This window comes from Anolis carolinensis, unplaced genomic scaffold, assembly GCF_035594765.1.
Source record: "Anolis carolinensis isolate JA03-04 unplaced genomic scaffold, rAnoCar3.1.pri scaffold_10, whole genome shotgun sequence".
NCBI classification, from domain to species: domain Eukaryota; kingdom Metazoa; phylum Chordata; class Lepidosauria; order Squamata; family Dactyloidae; genus Anolis; species Anolis carolinensis.
In genome coordinates, this window is record NW_026943821.1 from 17,027,792 (window position 1) to 17,048,992 (window position 21,201).

General features: G+C 45.4%; 1 protein-coding gene across 6 annotated transcripts in view; it reads left to right on the top strand.

The window, feature by feature from the left end:
- Positions 1–20,672: 20,672 nt before the first annotated feature.
- Positions 20,673–21,201, top strand: part of kirrel2 (kirre like nephrin family adhesion molecule 2) — a 100,722-nt gene continuing 100,193 nt past the window's right edge. For 4 of the 6 annotated variants that reach the window (XM_062962279.1, XM_062962282.1, XM_062962277.1 and 1 more), the window contains exon 1: positions 20,674–21,014. In XM_062962279.1, the coding sequence (XP_062818349.1) occupies positions 20,954–21,014 (61 nt within the window). In that variant the 5' untranslated portion in view covers positions 20,674–20,953. Of the gene's footprint in view, positions 21,015–21,201 lie in introns of all 6 variants that reach the window. The other 2 variants (XM_062962278.1, XM_062962276.1) reach the window with 1 other exon arrangement.

The following is a 21,201-nucleotide window of genomic DNA, read 5'->3' on the forward strand; positions in this document are numbered from 1 at the left end:
AAAATTTGAACCTCCAGATCCCCATATGAGCAGCCCCAAGTCCCTTTGCAGAGATGGGGTGGGATACAAAAATAAAGTTGTTGTTGTTGTTGTTGTTGTTGTTGTTGTTGTTATTATTATTATTATTATTATTATTATTATTATTATTATTATATTGTATGACACAGCAAACAAGATAAATATGCTGGATTTCGTATCACAAAATCACAAGTCGAACACTTCCCAAGTGTTTAGGACTGTGTGATATATTTTCGGATGATGCGTGCAGATCCCAGTAGGGTGGCCTTTTGCAGTTGGCAGATCGTAATTTTGTCAATGTCTATTGTTTCCAAATACACTACCAATAAGATATATATCGTTTTTCAAACTATATCCTCGCAACAGTCTCACAACAGTTTGTGAGACCGTGAACCAGCCCTCAGCTTAAAAGGTTTGAGGATTCCTGGTACAGTTACCTTAACCAAAACAATACAGTAAATCATAAAAACTCAGTTAACATATAAATCAGTTAAGAATAAAATCAGTTAAAAATAAAATAAAATAAAATGTAAATTTTAAAAATAAAAATTAATAATAAATTAATAAAATTACATTATTTGAGGCATCGGTAGGTTAAATGCTTTTGAATATTTATATAAAACTGTAATTTAAGATAATAATAAGACTTTAATAAGATGAGACTGTCCAACTCTGATTACCTATCTACTCGAGTATAAGCTGACCCGAATATAAGCCGGCCAGGGCCCTCACTCGAATATAAGCTGAGGGGAGCTTTTTCAGCCCTGAAAAAGGGCTGAAAAACTAGGCTTATACTCAAGTATATACAGTAATAATACTACACTATTATATTGTTGGGCCCCTGGCGGTGGCGCAGTGTGTTAAAGTGCTGAGCTGCTGAACTTGCAGACCGAAAGGTCCCAGGTTCAAATCCCGGGAGCGGAATGAGCGCACGCTGTTAGCCTCAGCTCCTGCCAACCTAGCAGTTCAAAAACATGCAAATGTGAGTACATCAATAGGTACTGCTCCGGTGGGAAGGTAACGGCGCTCCATGCAGTCATGCCGGCCACATGACCTTGGAGGTGTCTATGGACAACACCAGCTCTTTGGCTTAGAAATGGAGATGAGCACCAACTCCCAGATTCAGACATGACTGGACTTAACGTCAGGGGAATCCTTTACCTTTTAAATAATATAACTAGCTGTGCCCGGCCACGCGTTGCTGTGGCGAAGTCTGGTGGTATGGGAAATAAAGTATTGAGGAATTGGTGGTAGTTAAGGTAAAGAGTAAAAGTTTTCCCCTGACATTAAGTCCATTATAAATGGGTTATATAACTGTGTGGAAGGGCCTTGAGTCTACACTGCCATATAATCCAGTTCAAATCAGATAATCTGTATTTTATAGGCAGTGTGGAAGAGGCCTAAGTGAGGCCTAACTCTGCCTGTCCCCTGGGCTGAGTGGGTTGCTAGGAGACCAAGTGGGCGGAGCTTAGCCTTCTAACTGGCAGCAATTGGATAAAAACAATTATTCCTCTCCCTCTAATTAGGACTTTATTTTTCTTTTCTTTTTGTTGTATGAACGTAGAGGCATGGATGAGGGGTTGTGTTGCCAAGTTTAGTGTTTCTGGGATGTGTAGTTTTGTTGTTTTGTCCTAGGCTGAAATTTCATTACCCTTTTATATATATAGATGTATATACATATAATATTGATAATATTAGAACATAATACAATATAATAATAATACGCTATTATAATTGTATATTTATATTACATGTAATATTACTAATAGAATCATAGAATCATAGAATCATAGAATAGTAGAGTTGGAAGAGACCTCATGGGCCATCTAGTCCAACCCCCCACTAAGAAGCAGGAAATCGCATTCAAAGCACCCCCGACAGATGGCCATCCAGCCTCTGCTTAAAAGCTTCCAAGGAAGGAGCCTCCACCACAGTCCGGGGGAGAGAGTTCCACTGCCGAACAGCCCTTCTCACAGTGAGGAAGTTCTTAATGATGTTCAGGTGGAATCTCCTTTCCTGTAGTTTGAAGCCATTGTTCCGTGTCCTAGTCTCCAGGGCAGCAGAAAACAAGCTTGCTCCCTCCTCCCTATGACTTCCCTTCACATATTTGTACATGGCTATCATGTCTCCTCTCAGCCTTCTCTTCTGCAGGCTAAACATGCCCAGCTCTTTAAGCCGCTCCTCATAGGGCTTGTTCTCCAGACCTAATAATATTGCAATATAGTGGTATAGTACAATATAGTAATATATAATGCTTATATTGGGCTATGCTAATAATATAATATATTGTATGTAGATATAACTTGTGAGCCACCCTGAGACCCCTTCAGGGTGAGAAGGGTGGGATATAAATGTTGCTAATAAATAAATAATTATATATATGGCTTTGAATGCAGTCATTGCAACACTAGGATAACTGAACTCTGTGAGTCCTTGCACCCAAGCCAGCCGTATCCCGCCGCTCCTCCCGCTGCCTGTTGCACACACTTCCAAGAGATAATTGGGAACAGATGCTAGTGGAGAAGGCGTGTGCTGAGGGGGGGGGGGGGGGTCTGTCCACAGCCCAACGGCATCTCAGTTTTGTGCTGCAGCAGGGCATCCCACCCAAGAATGGGGAAGGAGGTCAGCAGAGGGGCAGCTTCAGTTTTGTTCTGCTAAATGGAAAGTGGCAAACAGATATGAATGGAAAGGAGAAAGAAGGCCGGGCTAGACTCTGGCACTCGTGGACCCCATGACAGATGGCATTTGCAGACTACCTGTGCCTTCTGAGCCGCCTTGTAATCCAATATTAATTTACAGACCACACCTGTGAAGTTTACTCTGCTATTTTCATGGTATAACACGGAGCAGACCGCCTCAGAGGATACAGCAGCAGTGCATTGAACAAATCTGATTGATCCAACGTCAGTAACAGTAACAGGCCAAGGAGCCTCCGATGGCCTAGGGCAGGGGTCCCCAAACTAAGGCCCGGGGGCCAGATGCGGTCATTTACCTCCAAGGTCATTTACCTGGCCCCCGCCCTCAGTTTTATAATATAATATTTTTATATCAGCTTTAATAATATAATATATTGTATATACATATAATATTGATAATAATATTATGTTATATAATATAATACTAATAATACTACCATATAATAATATTAATTCTATGTTATATATTATGTATTATATAATAGTATAGTGGTATAGTTCAATGTATAGTAATATATAATGCTAATATTGTGCTATGCTAATAATATAATATATTGTATGTACATATAGCTGCTCTGAGTCCCCTTCTGGGTGAGAAGGGTGGGATGTAAATGTAGTAAATAAATAATTAATTTTAGACTTGGGCTTGGCCAAAGTCTGAAATGACTTGAAGGCACACAACAACAACAACAATCCTAATTAACTTGACTATCTCATTAGCCAGTAGCAGGCCCACACTTTCCATTGAAATCCTGATAGGTTTATGTTGGTTAAAATTGTTTTCATTTTTAAATATTGTATTGTTCTTTCGTTGTTGTTGTTGTTGCACTACAAATAAGACATGTGCAGTATGCATAGGAATTTGTTTGTATTTTTTTTCCAAATGATAATTCGGCCCCACAACAGTCTAAAGGATAGTGGACCGGCCCTCTGCTTCAAAAGTTTGAGGACCCCTGGCCTAGGGGATAAAAGCCTTGCGACTTGATGATTGGGTTGCTGACCTGAAGGCTGCCAGGTTCGAATCCCACCCGGGGAGAGCGCGGATGAGCTCCCTCTATCAGCTCCAGCTCCATGCAGGGACATGAGAGAAGCCTCCCACAAGGATGGTAAAACATCAAAACATCCGGGCGTCCCCTGGGCAACGTCCTCACAGACGGCCAATTCTCTCACTCCAGAAGCAACTCAGGTTGCTCCTGACATGAAAAAAAAAATACAGGCCAGGTGAATTTGACCCAGAATTGAGATGGGATCTTTCCGATGTGCTAATCGTGCCTTTTACATCTCATAGGTCATTCCCTGCAGCTTACCGGGAAAAGAGGCAGATCTAGCAGGAATTCAGGGCCGGGAAGCGCCAATTTTCATCATCCTGTAATCACCTCATCAAAAAGAATGGAGCTGCTCGTTTTAGCAGTATAAAGTGTGTGTAGTCTCATAAATGAAGAATTGCAACCCACCTTAGCTTAGTGCGCTGACTAACCCACCCTTATGCTATTCACAATCATTTACTGCTTTATGTGTTTCATGGCCGGAATCACTGAGTTACTATGAGTTTTCCAGGCTGTATGGCCATGTTCCAGAAGCATTCTCTCCTGATGTTTTTCTATGGATGCTGCCGTAGATATGGGCAAAATTTCAGGAGAGAATGCTTCAGGAACCTGGCCCGGAAAACTCACAGCAACCCAGTCTCCTGTATCAATTTTAACAATATAATAATATATAATGCTCATATTATACTATACTAATATTATAATATATTGTATATACATATAATATTAGTATGGTATAATATGAGCATTATATATTATTATATTGTTAAAATTGATATAATATATTGTATATACATATAATGACAGGAGCCCCGGTGGCGGTGTTAAAGCAGTGAGCTGCTGAACTTGCAGACCAAAAGATCCCAGGTTCAAATCCCAGGAGCGGAGTGAGCGCCCTCTGTCAGCTCCAGCTTCTGCCAACCTAGCAGTTTGAAAACATGCCAATGTGAGTAGATCAATAGGTACCGCTCCGGCGGAAAGGTAACGGCGCTCCATGCGGTTATGCCAGCCACATGACCTTGGAGGTGTCTACGGACAACGCTGGCTCTTTGGCTTAGAAATGGAGATGAGCACCAACCCCCAGAGTCAGACATGACTGGACTTAATGTCATGGGAAACCTTTACCTTTTTTAATATTATAATATATTGTATATACATATAATATTGGTAATAATATTATGATGTAATACAATGTAATAATAATAATAATAATAATAATAATAATAATAATAATAATACACTATTATAATTGTATATTTATATTACATGTAATATTACTAATAATATTGCAATATAGTCGTATAGTACAATATAATAATATATAATACTTATATAGCGCTTTTATTGTGCTATACTAATAATGTACTATATTGTATGTATATATAACTTGTAAGCCGCCCTGAGTCCCCTTCGGGGTGAGAAGGGCAGGATATAAATGGTCGCTAATAAATTAAAAAAAAAAAATTCATGTCAGGAGCAACCCGAGTTACTTCTGGAGTGAGAGAATTGGCCGTCTGCAAGGACGTTGCCCAGGGGACGCCCGGATGTTTTGATGTTTTACCATCCTTGTGGGAGGCTTCTCTCATGTCCCCGCATGGAGCTGGAGCTGATAGAGGGAGCTCATCCACACTCTTCCCGGGTGGGATTCGAACCTGGCAGACTTCAGGTCAGCAACCCAACCTTCAAGTCACAAGGCTTTTATCCCCTAGGCCACCGGAGGCTCCTAATAAATAAATAACAATTGCTTTACTGATAATCTAAGTGATTTTTCCTCTCAAAAGTAATAAACTCCAGATCCCATGACCCCACCATAGGCCTTAATGATGACTTGGAAAGGATGGGAATTGTAGTCCAATCGGAATAGAGGGCACCAGTTTGGAGGAAGTCTGCCGAAGAATGTCGTCCTTAAAATGTGTTCCCACATGCAAACCCATGTCAAATGTTTCATTGTGAATCAACACATAGCCTCAAACGTTATGCATCTCAAATGCATGAATCTAAACAGCAACATTACCTTCAAAGTGTTCCACACTGTGAACAGTAGCAGTACAGGCTCAAAAGCAGAATACAGATACTTTGAGACTAAAACAAACATAACACTATGTAACAAAATTTGATATTTTTTTGCTGTTACTGATTTGAAAGTGTTATTTCCTGTTTAATTGTGTGGTACTTACTTTGAAAGCACTTGTTCTACACCAGAAACTTCGTTTTTGTGGCCGCCACAAACTAGGTTGAATTGGTTGAGGTTCAATGAGATATTCATTGGAAAACTAGAGCAAAATGTGCTGCAGGATGTCCTGCAAAAACAAAGTTTTCGCAGTTTAATAATGTTTTTCCATTCTTTTTATGACAGAACCAATTAGGAAACAACATTTATGATCCAGGAACAAAAAAATGTGTTACAAAGTGTAATTGAGTAGAGAGGCATATAAGAAATGAAATTATTATTATTATTATTATTATTATTATTATTATTATTATTATTATTATTCAGTGCAGAGTTTATATTAATATTTCATGCACAAGAGAAGCAATGAAAAACTGAAACAATGTCATTGTCATCTTTAATAAATATCTGCATCTCATTACTTTCCTTCCCTCTTATCTTCTGCTGTCTACTATATCCGCTCCGGATTTCCCAAAATACAACACATAATTCAAGCAGTTTACTATGGTGTGCCCTCAGCCCTGAAACCCAATATTCTTTCCTGAGTTAAACAAAGTAATGCAATGGTTTTCCCACAGCTAACAATTACCTATTTGTAATTAGGTATAAAAAATGAAAGCCTTATGTTTGAGTCCAGTTTCATCCACATCTGCAACAAGATCTCTCCCTTACAAGGTTGTTGTAAGGACTACAGTTGTGTACGAAACCTGTTTTCCTTCGTTTCATCTGTTATTTCGTACTTTTGTTACCTTCAGAAGCATGTAACAGGAAGCCCTCCCACACGAAAATCAGCTCAGCACTCCTTGCCTTGGAAAGAGAGAGGGTGTGTGTGGTGTTCAGGCCCAGCACATGCACCTGCCTGCAACCAAGTGCCTCCTCTAGAGTAAGAAAGTCAGAACTTGCCTTCTTGCCTTGAGAGTGTGTGTGTGGCGTGTAAGCCCAGCACAAGTGCCTGCCTGCAGCCGAGCACCTCCTCTAGAGTAAGAAAGTCAGAACTTGCCTCCTTGCCTTGAGAGCATGTGTGTGTGGCGTGTAAGCCCAGCACAAGTGCCTGGCTGCAGCCAAACACCTCCACTAGAGTAAGAAAGTCAGAACTTGCCTCCTTGCCTTGAGAGTGTGTGTGTAGCGTGTAAACCCAGCACAAGTGCCTGCCTGTGATGACCCATGGGCCTTGTAGTCCTGCTCAGGACATTGTAATTCCTGATGAAGATGAAAACTTGGGTTTTTTACCTTCCCAGTCTGAACTGGATTCCTCTCAGCCAGATCTTTCCCAGGCAGATCTGGGAACCTTGCACCTGCAAGAAAGTTGTCTCCCAGAAGTATGTCAAACAAGCCCAGAGCCTACTTCTCCCGTATTCTTGCGCCGGGAGTTTTGTAAACAACAGAGAAGTTTGGATTCAGCTTCGCGCAGGAGTGCGAGGATTGCAGCTAAGAATGTGGCCAATTAAGACTGCTTCTCGTGAGAATCTTTGGGGAGTCTCACATCTGGTCTCAGAGTTAGCTTTCGGTTCTGATTCCCAGAGAACTGCTTCGGCGGGAAAGCTAGACTCTATTTAGGTGTTTTACCCGCGTAGTAACTTCGCGGAGTCAATTCGTCAGCCTACGGAGCGAGTTGTGTCTGGACAGCGCGCTCCGATTCAAGCCTCGCTCCTGCTCAAGCCTTGCCTTGCTATCCAGCCTTCGCCTTGCTTCCCAGCCTTGTTTATCTACGGACTTTGCCTTGTTTCCCAGGATCAATCCTTGCCTTGTTCCACGGATTTATCAAGTTATTCCACGGACCTTGTTCTTGTTCTTAGTTACCTTGTTCCACGTTCAAGCCTTGTTTCAAGTATCAAGTTATTTCCTAGCCTCGCTCAAGTTTCATGGACTAAAGGACCTTGTCATCTCCCCTCACTTTGCCTGGCAAAGTGAGTGTTTCGGTTATTGGATTACAACTTTGGACCTTAATATTTCTTATTGGACATTGCTTTTTTGGACTAATTCTGACCTTTCCTGAAAGGTCTAATTCTGAACTATTTTCTACACTTGTTTTTATTAACTTTATATATTCCTTCAATAAAGATATTAGATAGATTCTGGCCTCTGTGTATGGTTATTGGTGCTCTGCAGCCTGGGTCGTGACAGTTTGACTCCGCCACCCTAAGCACCAATTAACCTCGGCCAGAATGTCTACCGGAGTCGTACCTGGGCCGAGCGGCCAGCCGATTACCTACACCATCGACAAGGAAGAGGTGGACCGAATCCGTGATAAGCTCAATGCACAGGATGGAGAAATAAGGGGTTTGAAGGAACGCGGAGTTCGTCTTCCGGCCATGGCGTTGCCAACCAAGTTTACTGGAGAAGCTTCTAAGGTTCATGTCTTCCGTCGCCAATGTCAAGCTTATCTGGAGGCCCGTGCTGCCGAGTTTCCCCAAGAAGACATCAAAGTGGCATGGGTTTACAGTCTTCTAGACGGGCCAGCGGCCAGCTGGGCGACGGCACTGTTCGACCAAGCCTCTCCACACCTAAGATCAGCGCAACACTTCTTGGACCACCTCAAGGAGACTTGGGGAATCGAGGACAATTTGGAAGCAGCCGGTCACAAACTCCGTCGCCTTTTCCAAGGAGACAGACCTATGTCTCAGTATATAGCCGAGTTCCGAGTGCTGGCCCACAACACCGGCTGGAACGATGTAGCCCTCAGGGGACAATTCCGGGAGGGTCTCAACATTGAAATGCTGGAAGAAATCTCCAAGGTGGATCCTCCCCAGACCCTCGAGGCACTCATTGATCAATGTTTACGGGCTGAAGTCATGATTGCCAACAGGAAACAGTGGGTTCGAGGCCAGGGCAGTAGAGCCGGGGCAAAACCCCCCGCTCCCGCCAGCGTTCAGCCACGTCCGGTGTGGAGACCCCCACCGCCAACCCCATACCCCAGAGGAGGCGAGGAGGTGCCGATGCAGTTGGGCAATGTGCGTCCCAGACTAGATGCCGCCGAGAAGGCCCGTCGTCAACGCTTAAACCTCTGCTGGTACTGCGGGAACGGGGGCCACTTCGCCAGAGAGTGCCCAGCCAAAGGGAAGCCTGCCGCCCGTCTTGCGGCGGCGTCCTCCACGGAGACGAAGGCGTCTGAGCCGACTGGCACACAGCCGGCGGGGGAAGCCAACGACCGGGTGTAGAGAGGCTCGCCAACCCGGTCAAAAAATCCATCCAAGAGCCGCCAACCGGGGTCCTGTTCCTTCTCGTGGTCACATTATGGTCAGCAAAAAGGGGACCCGTCATGATCCACGCCATGATAGACTCTGGAGCTACCAACAATTTCATCGATAGAGAGTATGCCGACTCTCTGGGATTACAATATCATGATTTCAAGAATGCCCGTGTGGTGCAAGCCATAGACGGCCGTCCCCTCAAGACGGGCCCCGTAAGTCAGTGGTCGGAACCCACCAGGATGTGGATAAGGGAACATATGGAAGAGATTTCCTTCTTTGTTACCGAGGTCCCCCATTTCCCTGTGATTTTGGGAATTCCATGGCTGACTCTCCACGACCCTAACATCTCCTGGTCCAACAGAGAACTGCAGTTTGCTTCACCGTATTGCCAAAACCATTGCCTCGTAGCCAAGGTATGCCATGCCACAGACACCGAGCCCATCATCACCTTGCCAAAGAAGTACTCCGAGTATTGGGATGTATTCAATGAGAAAGAAGCCGAAAAATTACCCCCACATAGACCTTATGACTGTGCCATTGACTTGGTGGAGGGGGCCCCGATCCCGCGAGGGCATCTCTACTCCCTGACTGAACCAGAGCAAGAAGCTCTCAGGGAATTCCTAGAGACAAACCTTCGCAAGGGATTCATCAGACCCTCTCAATCCCCAGCCGCCTCCCCAGTGATGTTTGTGAAGAAGAAGTCAGGGGAACTACGCTTGGTGGTGGACTACAGAGCATTGAACAATATCACCAAGCGGAACAGCTATCCCCTGCCCTTAATCTCGGATCTACTGGATCGGCTTCGAGGAGCCAAGGTTTACACCAAGCTGGATCTTCGGGGGGCTTACAACTTAGTTCGCATCAGGGAAGGGGACGAGTGGAAGACCGCCTTCCAGACCAAATTCGGATTATTTGAGTCCCGAGTTATGAATTTCGGTTTATGCGGAGCCCCCGCAACGTTCCAGCATTTTGTCAATGACATTTTTCAGGACTATCTAGACAGGTTCTTGATAATCTACCTGGACGATTTTTTGGTGTTTTCCAGATCACAATCAGAACATGAGAACCACGTCAAAATGGTGTTACAACGATTGCGGGATCATGGACTTTATGCCAAGCTGGAAAAATGCGCTTTTGATCTACAAGAGGTAGATTTCCTTGGTTACCGCATCTCGCCTCTAGGGCTTTCCATGGATCCAGCCAAAGTTTCAGCAGTATTGGAATGGCGGGCGCCAACTAACAAGAAAGAGGTGCAGCGTTTCTTGGGGTTCGCGAACTACTACCGCAAGTTCATTCCAGATTTTGCCCGCTGGTCCGACCCCATCACTAGCTGCATCCGTGGAAAGCAGCCTTTCCGCTGGACTGATCAAGCAGAGAAAGGGTTCCAGCAACTAAAGAAACTATTCACCTCCCAGCCAATTCTACAGCACCCAAATCCTGGAACCCCTTTTGTGGTGCAAGCGGACGCCTCTGATGTGGCAATTGGGGCTGTACTCTTACAACCGGTGGGAGATCACCTCCACCCCTGTGCCTTTTATTCTCGTCAACTAACCACACCAGAGAGGAATTACACCATTTGGGAAAAAGAACTACTGGCCATAAAGGCAGCCTTTGAAACTTGGAGACATTGGCTAGAAGGGGCCAAATTTCCCATTGAAGTCCACACTGATCATCGTAATCTAGAACATCTAAGAACTGCCCGCAAACTAAATCAGAGGCAGCAACGTTGGGCTTTATTCTTTGAACGTTTCAACTTCCAGATCCATTATGTGACCCCAGCCCAAACCAAGCAAGCAGACGCCCTGTCACGTAAACCGGAATACGCTGCAGGACGCAAGGAGACCTTTGAATCCCAACTGCTACAACCTGAGAACTTTGCCACGCTCACGGTGGGGAACACCAAATCCATTCCCATTGGTTCAACTTCCCCTACTCCAGGACCCATCTGTGCTCAAGAAATCAGGGCTAGTCAGCAAGCAGATGCCTGGGCGCAGGACCAACTTCGCCAAGGTCTGCATTTCCCCTTTTCGCTTAAAGATGGGCTGCTCTGCTATAGAAATCATGTTTATATCCCACCCGGACCGGGCAGGGAAAAAGCGCTTCGTCTGTGTCATGACTGCAAACCAGCAGGACACTTCGGACTATTTAAAACTATGCATTTGATCCTAAGGGATTTTTGGTGGCCCAAGATCCGCAAGGATGTGGAAAAATATGTCAACACCTGCCCAGTATGCCAGCGCTCCAAGATACGAAGGGAGAAGCCCTCAGGGCTTTTACACCCCCTTCCTACCCCATCTCGCCCATGGGAAATAATTTCCGCGGATTTCATCACTGACCTACCACCTTCCTGTGGATTCACCACGATCTTAGTGGTGGTGGACCTATTCACCAAGTTAGCCCATTTCATTCCCTGTGAAGGCCTCCCCACGGCCAAGGAAACTGCGGATCTATTTCTTCAACATGTTTTCAGACTACATGGATTGCCCAAGAGTTTAGTCACAGACCGTGGATCTCAATTCACCTCTCGTTTTTGGAAGGCACTACAAAAACTATTGGGCATAGACTCTCGCTTATCTTCAGCTCATCATCCCCAAACAGATGGGCAAACGGAGCGCACCAATGCCACTTTGGAGCAGTATCTTCGCTGTTATGTAAACTATCAACAGGACAATTGGGCTTCTCTGTTACCACTGTCTGAGTTTGCCTACAACAATGGAGTTCAAGCTTCTACAAAAGAAACGCCGTTCTTTGCAAACTACGGCTTCCATCCACGTTTCTTCCCCCCTGTCATTGAAACTTCAGAGGTTCCCGCAGCAGAGGATTGGCTGCAGGAACTCACAGCGGTGCAACAACTTTTGCTCCAGCAACTGGATCAAGCCAAGGAGGACTATAAACGCCACGCTGACAAACATCGCCAGCCGGGCCCCGAAATCAAGGTAGGAGATCGGGTTTTCCTGTCCACTCGCTTTCTGCCCTCCCACCGCCCTTGCCGGAAGTTAGATGCCCGTTTCATTGGTCCCTATCCAGTGGTGGCGCAATTAAACCCCGTGACTTTCAAACTCCAACTTCCGCGTTCAATGCGCATTCACCCAGTGTTTCACCGTTCCCTGCTCCTTCCGGCGGATGGTGTGCGACCTGATACAGACCAACCGGCCCCCCCTCCTGCTTTGATGAATGGGGAGGAGGAGTTCGAGGTTGAGGACATTTTGGATTCTCGCTTTCACCGCCGCCGCCTACAATATCTCATTGACTGGGTGGGTTTTGGCCCTGAGGAACGCTCTTGGGAAGACGCCTCCACAGTCCATGCTCCTGATCTAACCCGTCGCTTTCATCAGACCTATCCCACCAAACCACGACCTCGCGCCTCGGGGAGAGGGCCCCAGTTTGGGAGGGGCCTTGAGGAGGGGGATAGTGTGATGACCCATGGGCCTTGTAGTCCTGCTCAGGACATTGTAATTCCTGATGAAGATGAAAACTTGGGTTTTTTACCTTCCCAGTCTGAACTGGATTCCTCTCAGCCAGATCTTTCCCAGGCAGATCTGGGAACCTTGCACCTGCAAGAAAGTTGTCTCCCAGAAGTATGTCAAACAAGCCCAGAGCCTACTTCTCCCGTATTCTTGCGCCGGGAGTTTTGTAAACAACAGAGAAGTTTGGATTCAGCTTCGCGCAGGAGTGCGAGGATTGCAGCTAAGAATGTGGCCAATTAAGACTGCTTCTCGTGAGAATCTTTGGGGAGTCTCACATCTGGTCTCAGAGTTAGCTTTCGGTTCTGATTCCCAGAGAACTGCTTCGGCGGGAAAGCTAGACTCTATTTAGGTGTTTTACCCGCGTAGTAACTTCGCGGAGTCAATTCGTCAGCCTACGGAGCGAGTTGTGTCTGGACAGCGCGCTCCGATTCAAGCCTCGCTCCTGCTCAAGCCTTGCCTTGCTATCCAGCCTTCGCCTTGCTTCCCAGCCTTGTTTATCTACGGACTTTGCCTTGTTTCCCAGGATCAATCCTTGCCTTGTTCCACGGATTTATCAAGTTATTCCACGGACCTTGTTCTTGTTCTTAGTTACCTTGTTCCACGTTCAAGCCTTGTTTCAAGTATCAAGTTATTTCCTAGCCTCGCTCAAGTTTCATGGACTAAAGGACCTTGTCATCTCCCCTCACTTTGCCTGGCAAAGTGAGTGTTTCGGTTATTGGATTACAACTTTGGACCTTAATATTTCTTATTGGACATTGCTTTTTTGGACTAATTCTGACCTTTCCTGAAAGGTCTAATTCTGAACTATTTTCTACACTTGTTTTTATTAACTTTATATATTCCTTCAATAAAGATATTAGATAGATTCTGGCCTCTGTGTATGGTTATTGGTGCTCTGCAGCCTGGGTCGTGACACTGCCTGCAGCCAAGCACCTCCTCTAGAGTAAGAAAGTCAGAACTTGCCTCCTTGCCTTGAGAGTGTGTGTGTAGCGTGTAAACCCAGCATAAGTGCCTGCCTACAGCCGAGCACCTCCTCTAGAGTAAGAAAGTCAGAACTTGCCTCATTGCCTTGAGAGTGTGTGTGGCGTGTAAGCCCAACCCAAGTGCCTGCCTGCAGCCAAGCACCTCCTCTAGAGTAAGAAAGTCAGAACTTGCCTCCTTGCCTTGAGAATGTGTGTGTGGCGTGTAAGCCCAGCACAAGTGTCTGCCTGCAGCCAAGCACTTCCTATATAGTAAGAAAGTCAGAACTTGCCTCCTTGCCTTGAGAGTGTGTGTGTGGTATGTAAGCCCAACACAAGTGCCTGCCTGCAGCCGAGCACCTCCTCTAGAATAAGAAAGTCAGAACTTGCCCCCTTGCCTTGAGAGCATGTGTGTGTGGCCTGCAGACCCAGCACGGACACTTGCCTGCAGCCAAGCACCACCTCTAGACTAGAAACAAGTAAGAAGCCGCCATAAAGCGTGCACCTGCCTGCAGCTGAGTGCCTCTCCTCTTGAGTAAAACAGCTTAAATGTCTAAAATAATGAGAAATGGAGCCTGGGAAGCCCCCGCCCCCCTCCATAATGGGCCAATAGAAAATGGAACTTTTGGCACCCCAGAGCAAAAATAAATATATGCCCTCCCAATTTTGGGAGGCTCGCAAAAAATGGATCAGGGCTCCCACCAAAAGTCGGGACATTAAACATGTCAGAGCAATTGTAGAGTCAAGGTTTACCCCAAAAGCACAATCCTAGTAAGGACAGATAAAACAGAAAATACTTTGAGGACTTAAAACACCAGGGAAAAAATGCTAAGAATGATTCATTTCCAAAGGGAAACAAGAAAGGAAGTGATTTTTAGGACTACAAACTCCCATAATGCTGGCCATGCTGTTGAAGCTTCTGAGGATTGTAGTCATTTCCTAACTGTAGCCTAAACATTCCCAAAATCCATGCACAGCCCCCTTGTTTGAGTGCTCTTCCTGCGCTCTTCCTGAATTATTCAGAAGAGATCAGAAGCCCTCCCCAAGTTCTGGGGAAACAGCACTCTGTTCAGAGCAATTCCTTCATTATTCATTTTCATATTTCATGGCAGTGTGAGAAAACAGAAGGATTATCTGAAAATTAATTAAATGTTACAGTTTTATGAAAGCTATCTGGGGTTAAAACAGGGTGGGTTTATCTTGTTTTATCACAGAATTGTGTCCATCAGTAACTCCTGGAGTTGTGACATTTTGTTTTTGTTCATTTGGTGTCTCCAATGGAACATCTGTTTCTGGATATATTTGACCCGTTAATGCCAAAAATAGCAATATTTTTACCCTATCAGCCCTGGTTTTTGAGATACAGAATGTATATTGTAAGACAATTACCTTCAAAGGTTCCGGCCCAGGAGGTAGGCAGGCAGAAAACCCAGTCTCGTGAGAGTACAAAAAGCAAAGTTTATTTTCACCATAGCTATGAGAAGGCAAAACAGCCGTACATAACCCCAAAGATCTGTATCATGCAAATCCTCATTGTGAGAGCTGTTTGGCAGTGGAACTCTCTCCCCTGGACAGTGGTGGAGGCTCCTTCTTTTGAGGCTTTTAAGCAGAGGCTGGATGGCCATCTGTCGAGGGTGCTTTGAATGGGATTTTCCTGCTGCTAGCAGGGGGTTGGACTGGATGGCCCATGAAGTCTCTTCCAACTCTACAATTCTATGATTCTAAATGGCCGCTGCCCCATGTGTCGCAGTTAACAAAGAATATATATCTTGGCTTATCTAAAATTGACCAATTGCTGATGGTCTTCCTCACCTTCCACACCTATTTTGGCACAAGTGGTATCTGTGACCTCACTTGTTTACTCTGAGCTTTCTTCTCTCCTCAGAACATTCTGGAGAAAAGCACCAGCCCACAAGAGGGGAGGGGCACAGGTCCTGTGTTACACATACGACTTTGGTTCATACAAAAAGCTCACATCTATATATATAAAAGGGTAATGAAATTTCGGCCTAGGAAAAAACAACAAAACTACACATCCCAGAAACACTAAACTTGGCAGCACAATCCCTCATCCATGCCTCTACGTTCCTACAACAAAAAGAAAAGAAAAATAAAGTCCTAATTAGAGAGGAATAATTGTTTTTATCCAATTGCTGCCAGTTAGAAGGCTAAGCTCCGTCCACTTGGTCTCCTAGCAACCCACTCAGCCCAGGGGACAGGCAGAGTTAGGCCTCACTTAGGCCTCTTCCACACTGCCTATAAAATACAGATTGTTTGATTTGAACTGGATTATATGGCCGTGTAGACTCAAGGCCCTTTCATACAGCTATATTACCCATTTATAATGGACTTAATGTCAGGGGAAAACCTTTACCCTTTACCTTAACTACCACCAATTCCTCAATACTTTATTTCTCATACCACCATACTTCGCCACAGCAATGCGTGGCCAGGCACAGCTAGTTATCTATATAAAAGGCTGATATGATATATGCAGAGGCAAAATCACATATGCAAAAGTTTACTCTTTTCTGGCTTATGGTCCCTTCATATACTATCTATCAGTTTCCATCTGCTTGCCCATAGGAAACCATGATAACCATATCTAAGAAACTAGAGCTGATGTCTATCTGATGCAATTTTCTGAATCAGTGCCTCTGGATAACCCTAGGAATAGGCCTAAGACACCAAGAATAGGGGATTTTTTTTGCGCTATGTAATATGTTCTGGTACAGGGCTGAAAGATCTAGGGCTGCAGAAAAGCACCTCATGGTCCAAGGGTCACACAATTCCCATCTGAAACCACATTTGACACTGACTGGCCTAGCAGCTCATGCAGACTGCCATTCTGAGTGAGGCCTACATGGAACAATTCAAGAGCAAGGTGAGGAGAAGCCTGGATGTATGCAACTGGAGCAAGCCATGCCTCTTGGGGGCAAGCAATGCCCGGTCAGGAAGCTGCCTTGATGTGAGGAGTTGTTGCATCAGGTTGTCGCATAGTAGCCTGGTTTCCCCAAGAGACTTGCCTTTCGGTTCTTCCCGTCCCTGCAAAGGCAATCAGAAGACCATCACAAACAACAACCCCACAAATAAATAATGCAACTGCCACACTTTTCAGCAGAGGAACCCAGAAGGAGACTGCAAGCAAATGCCAGGGGACTGAGAGTTAGATTTCAGCAAAATAAGACGTGTCATTTTTTGGAGAGAACATTGGAAGGGAGAAGGCTGAGGAAACACACACACACACACACACACACCCTAAATAAAATCAATAAGGCCATTCAGTGAAGTTCTGTGGAAGAAGTCTGGAGAAAACAAATCCTCAGATACAAGCTTTTGAAAAATGGAAATCTCCATAACCTTTGGAAAGGGGTGACCTTGTTAGAAGTCACAACCATTTGAAAAATGATGCCATAACCTCTTGGTAAAAAGCATGACCTGTTACGAGACATAACCTTTTGGGAAAATGGCATTTGCCAGCATTCCTGCAAGGCAATTAGTTTTCTCGGCCGTTAAACTGATATACCTATGTATGTCTTGGAACGGTTAGGGACAAAGATATCTCATTGCCCAAATATATATACAGTAGTGTCTCACTTATCCAACGTTCTGGATTATCCAACGCATTTTTGTAGTCAATGTTTTCAAAACATCGTAATATTTTGGTGCTAAAATCGTAAATACAGTAATTACTGCATAGCATTACTACGTATTGAACTACTTTTTCTGTCAAATTGGTTGCATAACATGATGTTTTGGTGCTTAATTTGTAAAACCATAACCTAATTTGATGTTTGATAGGCTTTTCCTTGATCCCTCCTTATTATCCAATGTATTCACTTATCCGACGTTATGCTGGCCCGTTTATGTTGGATAAGTGAGACTCTGCTGTACTTTGTATGATGGTAGGGCTTGTTTTGCGTCCACAGGAAAGAAATGCAGGAGGATCCTTATTGAATACATTTTTTTCATGTCAGGAGCAACCTGAGTGGCTTCTGGAGTGAGAGAATTGGCCGTCTGCAAGGACGTTGCCCAGGGGACGCCCTGATGTTTTTAATTTGTAAAATATACCTTCTGGCAAACAAGTTAATCAAATGTGGGCTAGGTAAAACTACGTTTAGGTGGATCTGTAAATGGTTAAGCGAACAAACCCAAAGGGTGCTCGCCAATACGTCATCTTCATCTTGGAAAGAAGTCACGAGTGGAGTGCCGCAGGGTTCCATACTGGGCCCGGTTCTGTTCAACATCTTTATTAACGACTTAGACGAAGGATTAGAAGGCACGATCATCAAGTTTGCAGATGACACCAAACTAGTAGAGATAGCTAACACTCAGGAAGACAGGAGCAGAATTCAAAACGATCTTAACAAATTAGAGAGATGGGCTGAAACTAACAAAATGAAGTTCAACAGGGACAAATGCAAGATACTTCACTTTGACAGAAAAAATGAAATGCAAAGATACAGAATGGGGGGTGCCTGGCTCAACAGCAGTATGTGTGAAAAAGATCTTGGAGTCCTCGTGGACAACAAGTTAAACATGAGCCTACAATATGATGCGGCAGCAAAAAAAAGCCAACGGGATTCTGGCCTGCATCAATAGGGGTATAGCATCCAGGGAAGTCATGCTCCTGCTCTATTCTGCCTTGGTCAGGCAACACCTGGAATACTGCGTCCAATTTTGGGCACCGCAGTTGAAGGGAGATGTTGACAAGCTGGAAAGTGTCCAGAGGAGGGCGACTAAAATGATCAAAGGTCTGGAGAACAAACCCTATGAGGAGCAGCTTAAAGGGCTGGGTATGTTTAGCCTGCAGAAGAGAAGGCTGAGAGGAGACATGATAGCCATGTACAAATACGTGAAGGGAAGTCATAGGGAGGAAGGAGAACTAGGATGCGGAACAATGGCTTCAAACTACAGGAAAGGAGATTCCACCTGAACATCAGGAAGAACTTCCTGACTGTGAGAACTGTTCGGCAGTGGAACTCTCTGCCCCGGACTGTGGTGGAGGCTCCTTCTTTGGAGGCTTTTAAGCAGAGACTGGATAGCCATCTGTCGGGGGTGCTTTGAATGAGATTTTCCTTCTTCTTGCAGGAAATGAGATTTTCCTGCTTCTTGCAGTTGGACTGGATGGCCCGTGAGGTCTCTTCCAACTCTACGATTCTATGTTTTTACCATCCTTGTGGGAGGCTTCTCTCATGTCCCCGCATGGAGCTGGAGCTGACAGAGGGAGCTCATCCGCGCTCTCCCCGGGTGGGATTCGAACCTGGCAGCCTTAAGGTCAGCAACCCAACCTTCAGGTTACAAGGCTTTAACCCAGGGATCCCCAAACTAAGGCCCGGGGGCCGGATGCGGCCCATCGAAGTCATTTATCCAGCCCCCATGGCACAAGGGCAGAAGGGGGTGGGGTTAATGAACCAAGGGGTCTCTTCTTCTCTTACAACCATTATCATCATCATCATCATCATTAACATTGAGGCTGGGTGGCCATCTGTCAGGGATGCTTTGCTTGTGCTTTTGGTGCACAAAGGCAGAAAGGGGTTGGACTAAATGGCCCAAGGGGTTGTCTTCCAACCCTCTTTTATTATTATTATTATTATTATTATTATTATTATTATTATTATTATTAACATTGAGGCTGGGTGGCCTTCTGTCAGGGATGCTTTGCTTGTGCTTTTGGTGCACAAAGGCAGAAAGGGGTTGGACTAAATGGCCCAAGGGTTCGTCTTCCAACCCTCTTTTATTATTATTATTATTATTATTATTATTATTATTATTATTATTATTATTAACATTGAGGCTGGGTGGCCATCTGTCAGGGGTGCTTTGCTTGTGCTTTTGGTGCACAAAGGCAGAAAGGGGTTGGACTAAATGGCCCAAGGGGTCGTCTTCCAACCCTCTTTATTATTATTATTATTATTATTATTATTATTATTATTATTATTAACATTGAGGCTGGGTGGCCATCTGTCAGGGATGCTTTGCTTGTGCTTTTGGTGCACAAAGGCAGAAAGGGGTTGGACTAAATGGCCCAAGGGGTTGTCTTCCAACCCTCTTTTATTATTATTATTATTATTATTATTATTATTAACATTGAGGCTGGGTGGCCTTCTGTCAGGGGTGCTTTGCTTGTGCTTTCGGTGCACCAAGGCAGAAAGGGGTTGGACTAAATGGTCCAAGGGGTCGTCTTCCAACCCTCTTTATTATTATTATTATTATTATTATTATTATTATTATTATTAACATTGAGGCTGGGTGGCCATCTGTCATGGGTGCTTTGCTTGTGCTTTCGGTGCACAAAGGCAGAAAGGGGTTGGACTAAATGGTCCAAGGGGTCGTCTTCCAACCCTCTTTATTATTATTATTATTATTATTATTATTAACATTGAGGCTGGGTGGCCATCTGTCAGGGGTGCTTTGCTTGTGCTTTCGGTGCACCAAGGCAGAAAGGGGTTGGACTAAATGGTCCAAGGGGTCGTCTTCCAACCCTCTTTTTATTATTATTATTATTATTATTATTATTATTATTAACATTGAGGCTGGGTGGCCATCTGTCAGGGGTGCTTTGCTTGTGCTTTTGGTGCACCAAGGCAGAAGGGGATTGGATTCAACGGCCCAAAGGGTCTTTTCCAACCCTCTTTTTTATTGTTGTTTTTGTTATTATTATTATTATTGGTGGCCAATTATAGTCCGGCCTCCAACGGTCCGAAGGATCGTGAACTGGCCCCCTGTTTAAAAAGTTTGGGGGCCCCTGCTTTAACCCATTACGCTATCTGGAGGCTCCTATTGAATACATGAATGGATGGGAAGCAAGGACACGCGGCGACTAGGCAGAGGCAGCTAACCTTTAAGGTAACCTTCACTAGGATTCGCCCCTCGTTACAACAGGCTGTGGGGAAGGAGGAGACCTTTCTTCCTGGGGGAAACTGGAAGGGGGTTGGCCAGCTCAGGGGGCCAGAAAGAGCCACCCCCGGTTCCCCACCCCGCTCTCCCCTTCGTCCGGCGGCGCTTCTCCCTTTTTGTGCTTTTTTTCTTCCTCCTTTTCTTAATGAGTGCGGCCTCCGCGGCAGCCAATCCGGAGCCGCGCGGGGCGTGGAAAACGGCGCTGCCCTGCTGAATGAGCAGCAGCATCTCCCGGGAGGCGGCAGAAAGGGAAGGAAGGAAAGAAGGAGAGCGAGGCGGGGAAAGTCCTCCGGTGGCTCGCAGGACAGCCGTGGAACCCTGCTTCCCAACTTGACTCGTGGGCACTTTGAGAGGCAGTTTGCAAGGTCAGGGTGGCAGCAGCCGATTCCTCATCCTCCTCACTCACCTTCAGAGAAGAAGAGAAAAGAAGGAAGGAAGGAAGGAGAGAAGGAAGGAAGGGCTCTCTCCCTCCGCGCCCCTTCCTTCCTCGCCCCCAGGCCCCCGCCATGCGGACGGCGCTCCTCCTGCTCCCCTGGACCCTCGCCTTGGCTCACTTCGTGGACACCGGTAAGAAAGCCCCGGGTTGGAACCCGAATTGCAACTTCCCTGCAAGGCGGAGGCGCCCAAGGGGCAGAACTAGATCTCCCCGTGTCTCCCAGTGCGTTGCGGTTCCTAATCTGCGCGGGTTTGGGGGGAGGCAAGAGGAAGGAGGGTGTGCCTCGGGGTGCAGCGCGCTAGGGAAGGGGACCAAAGG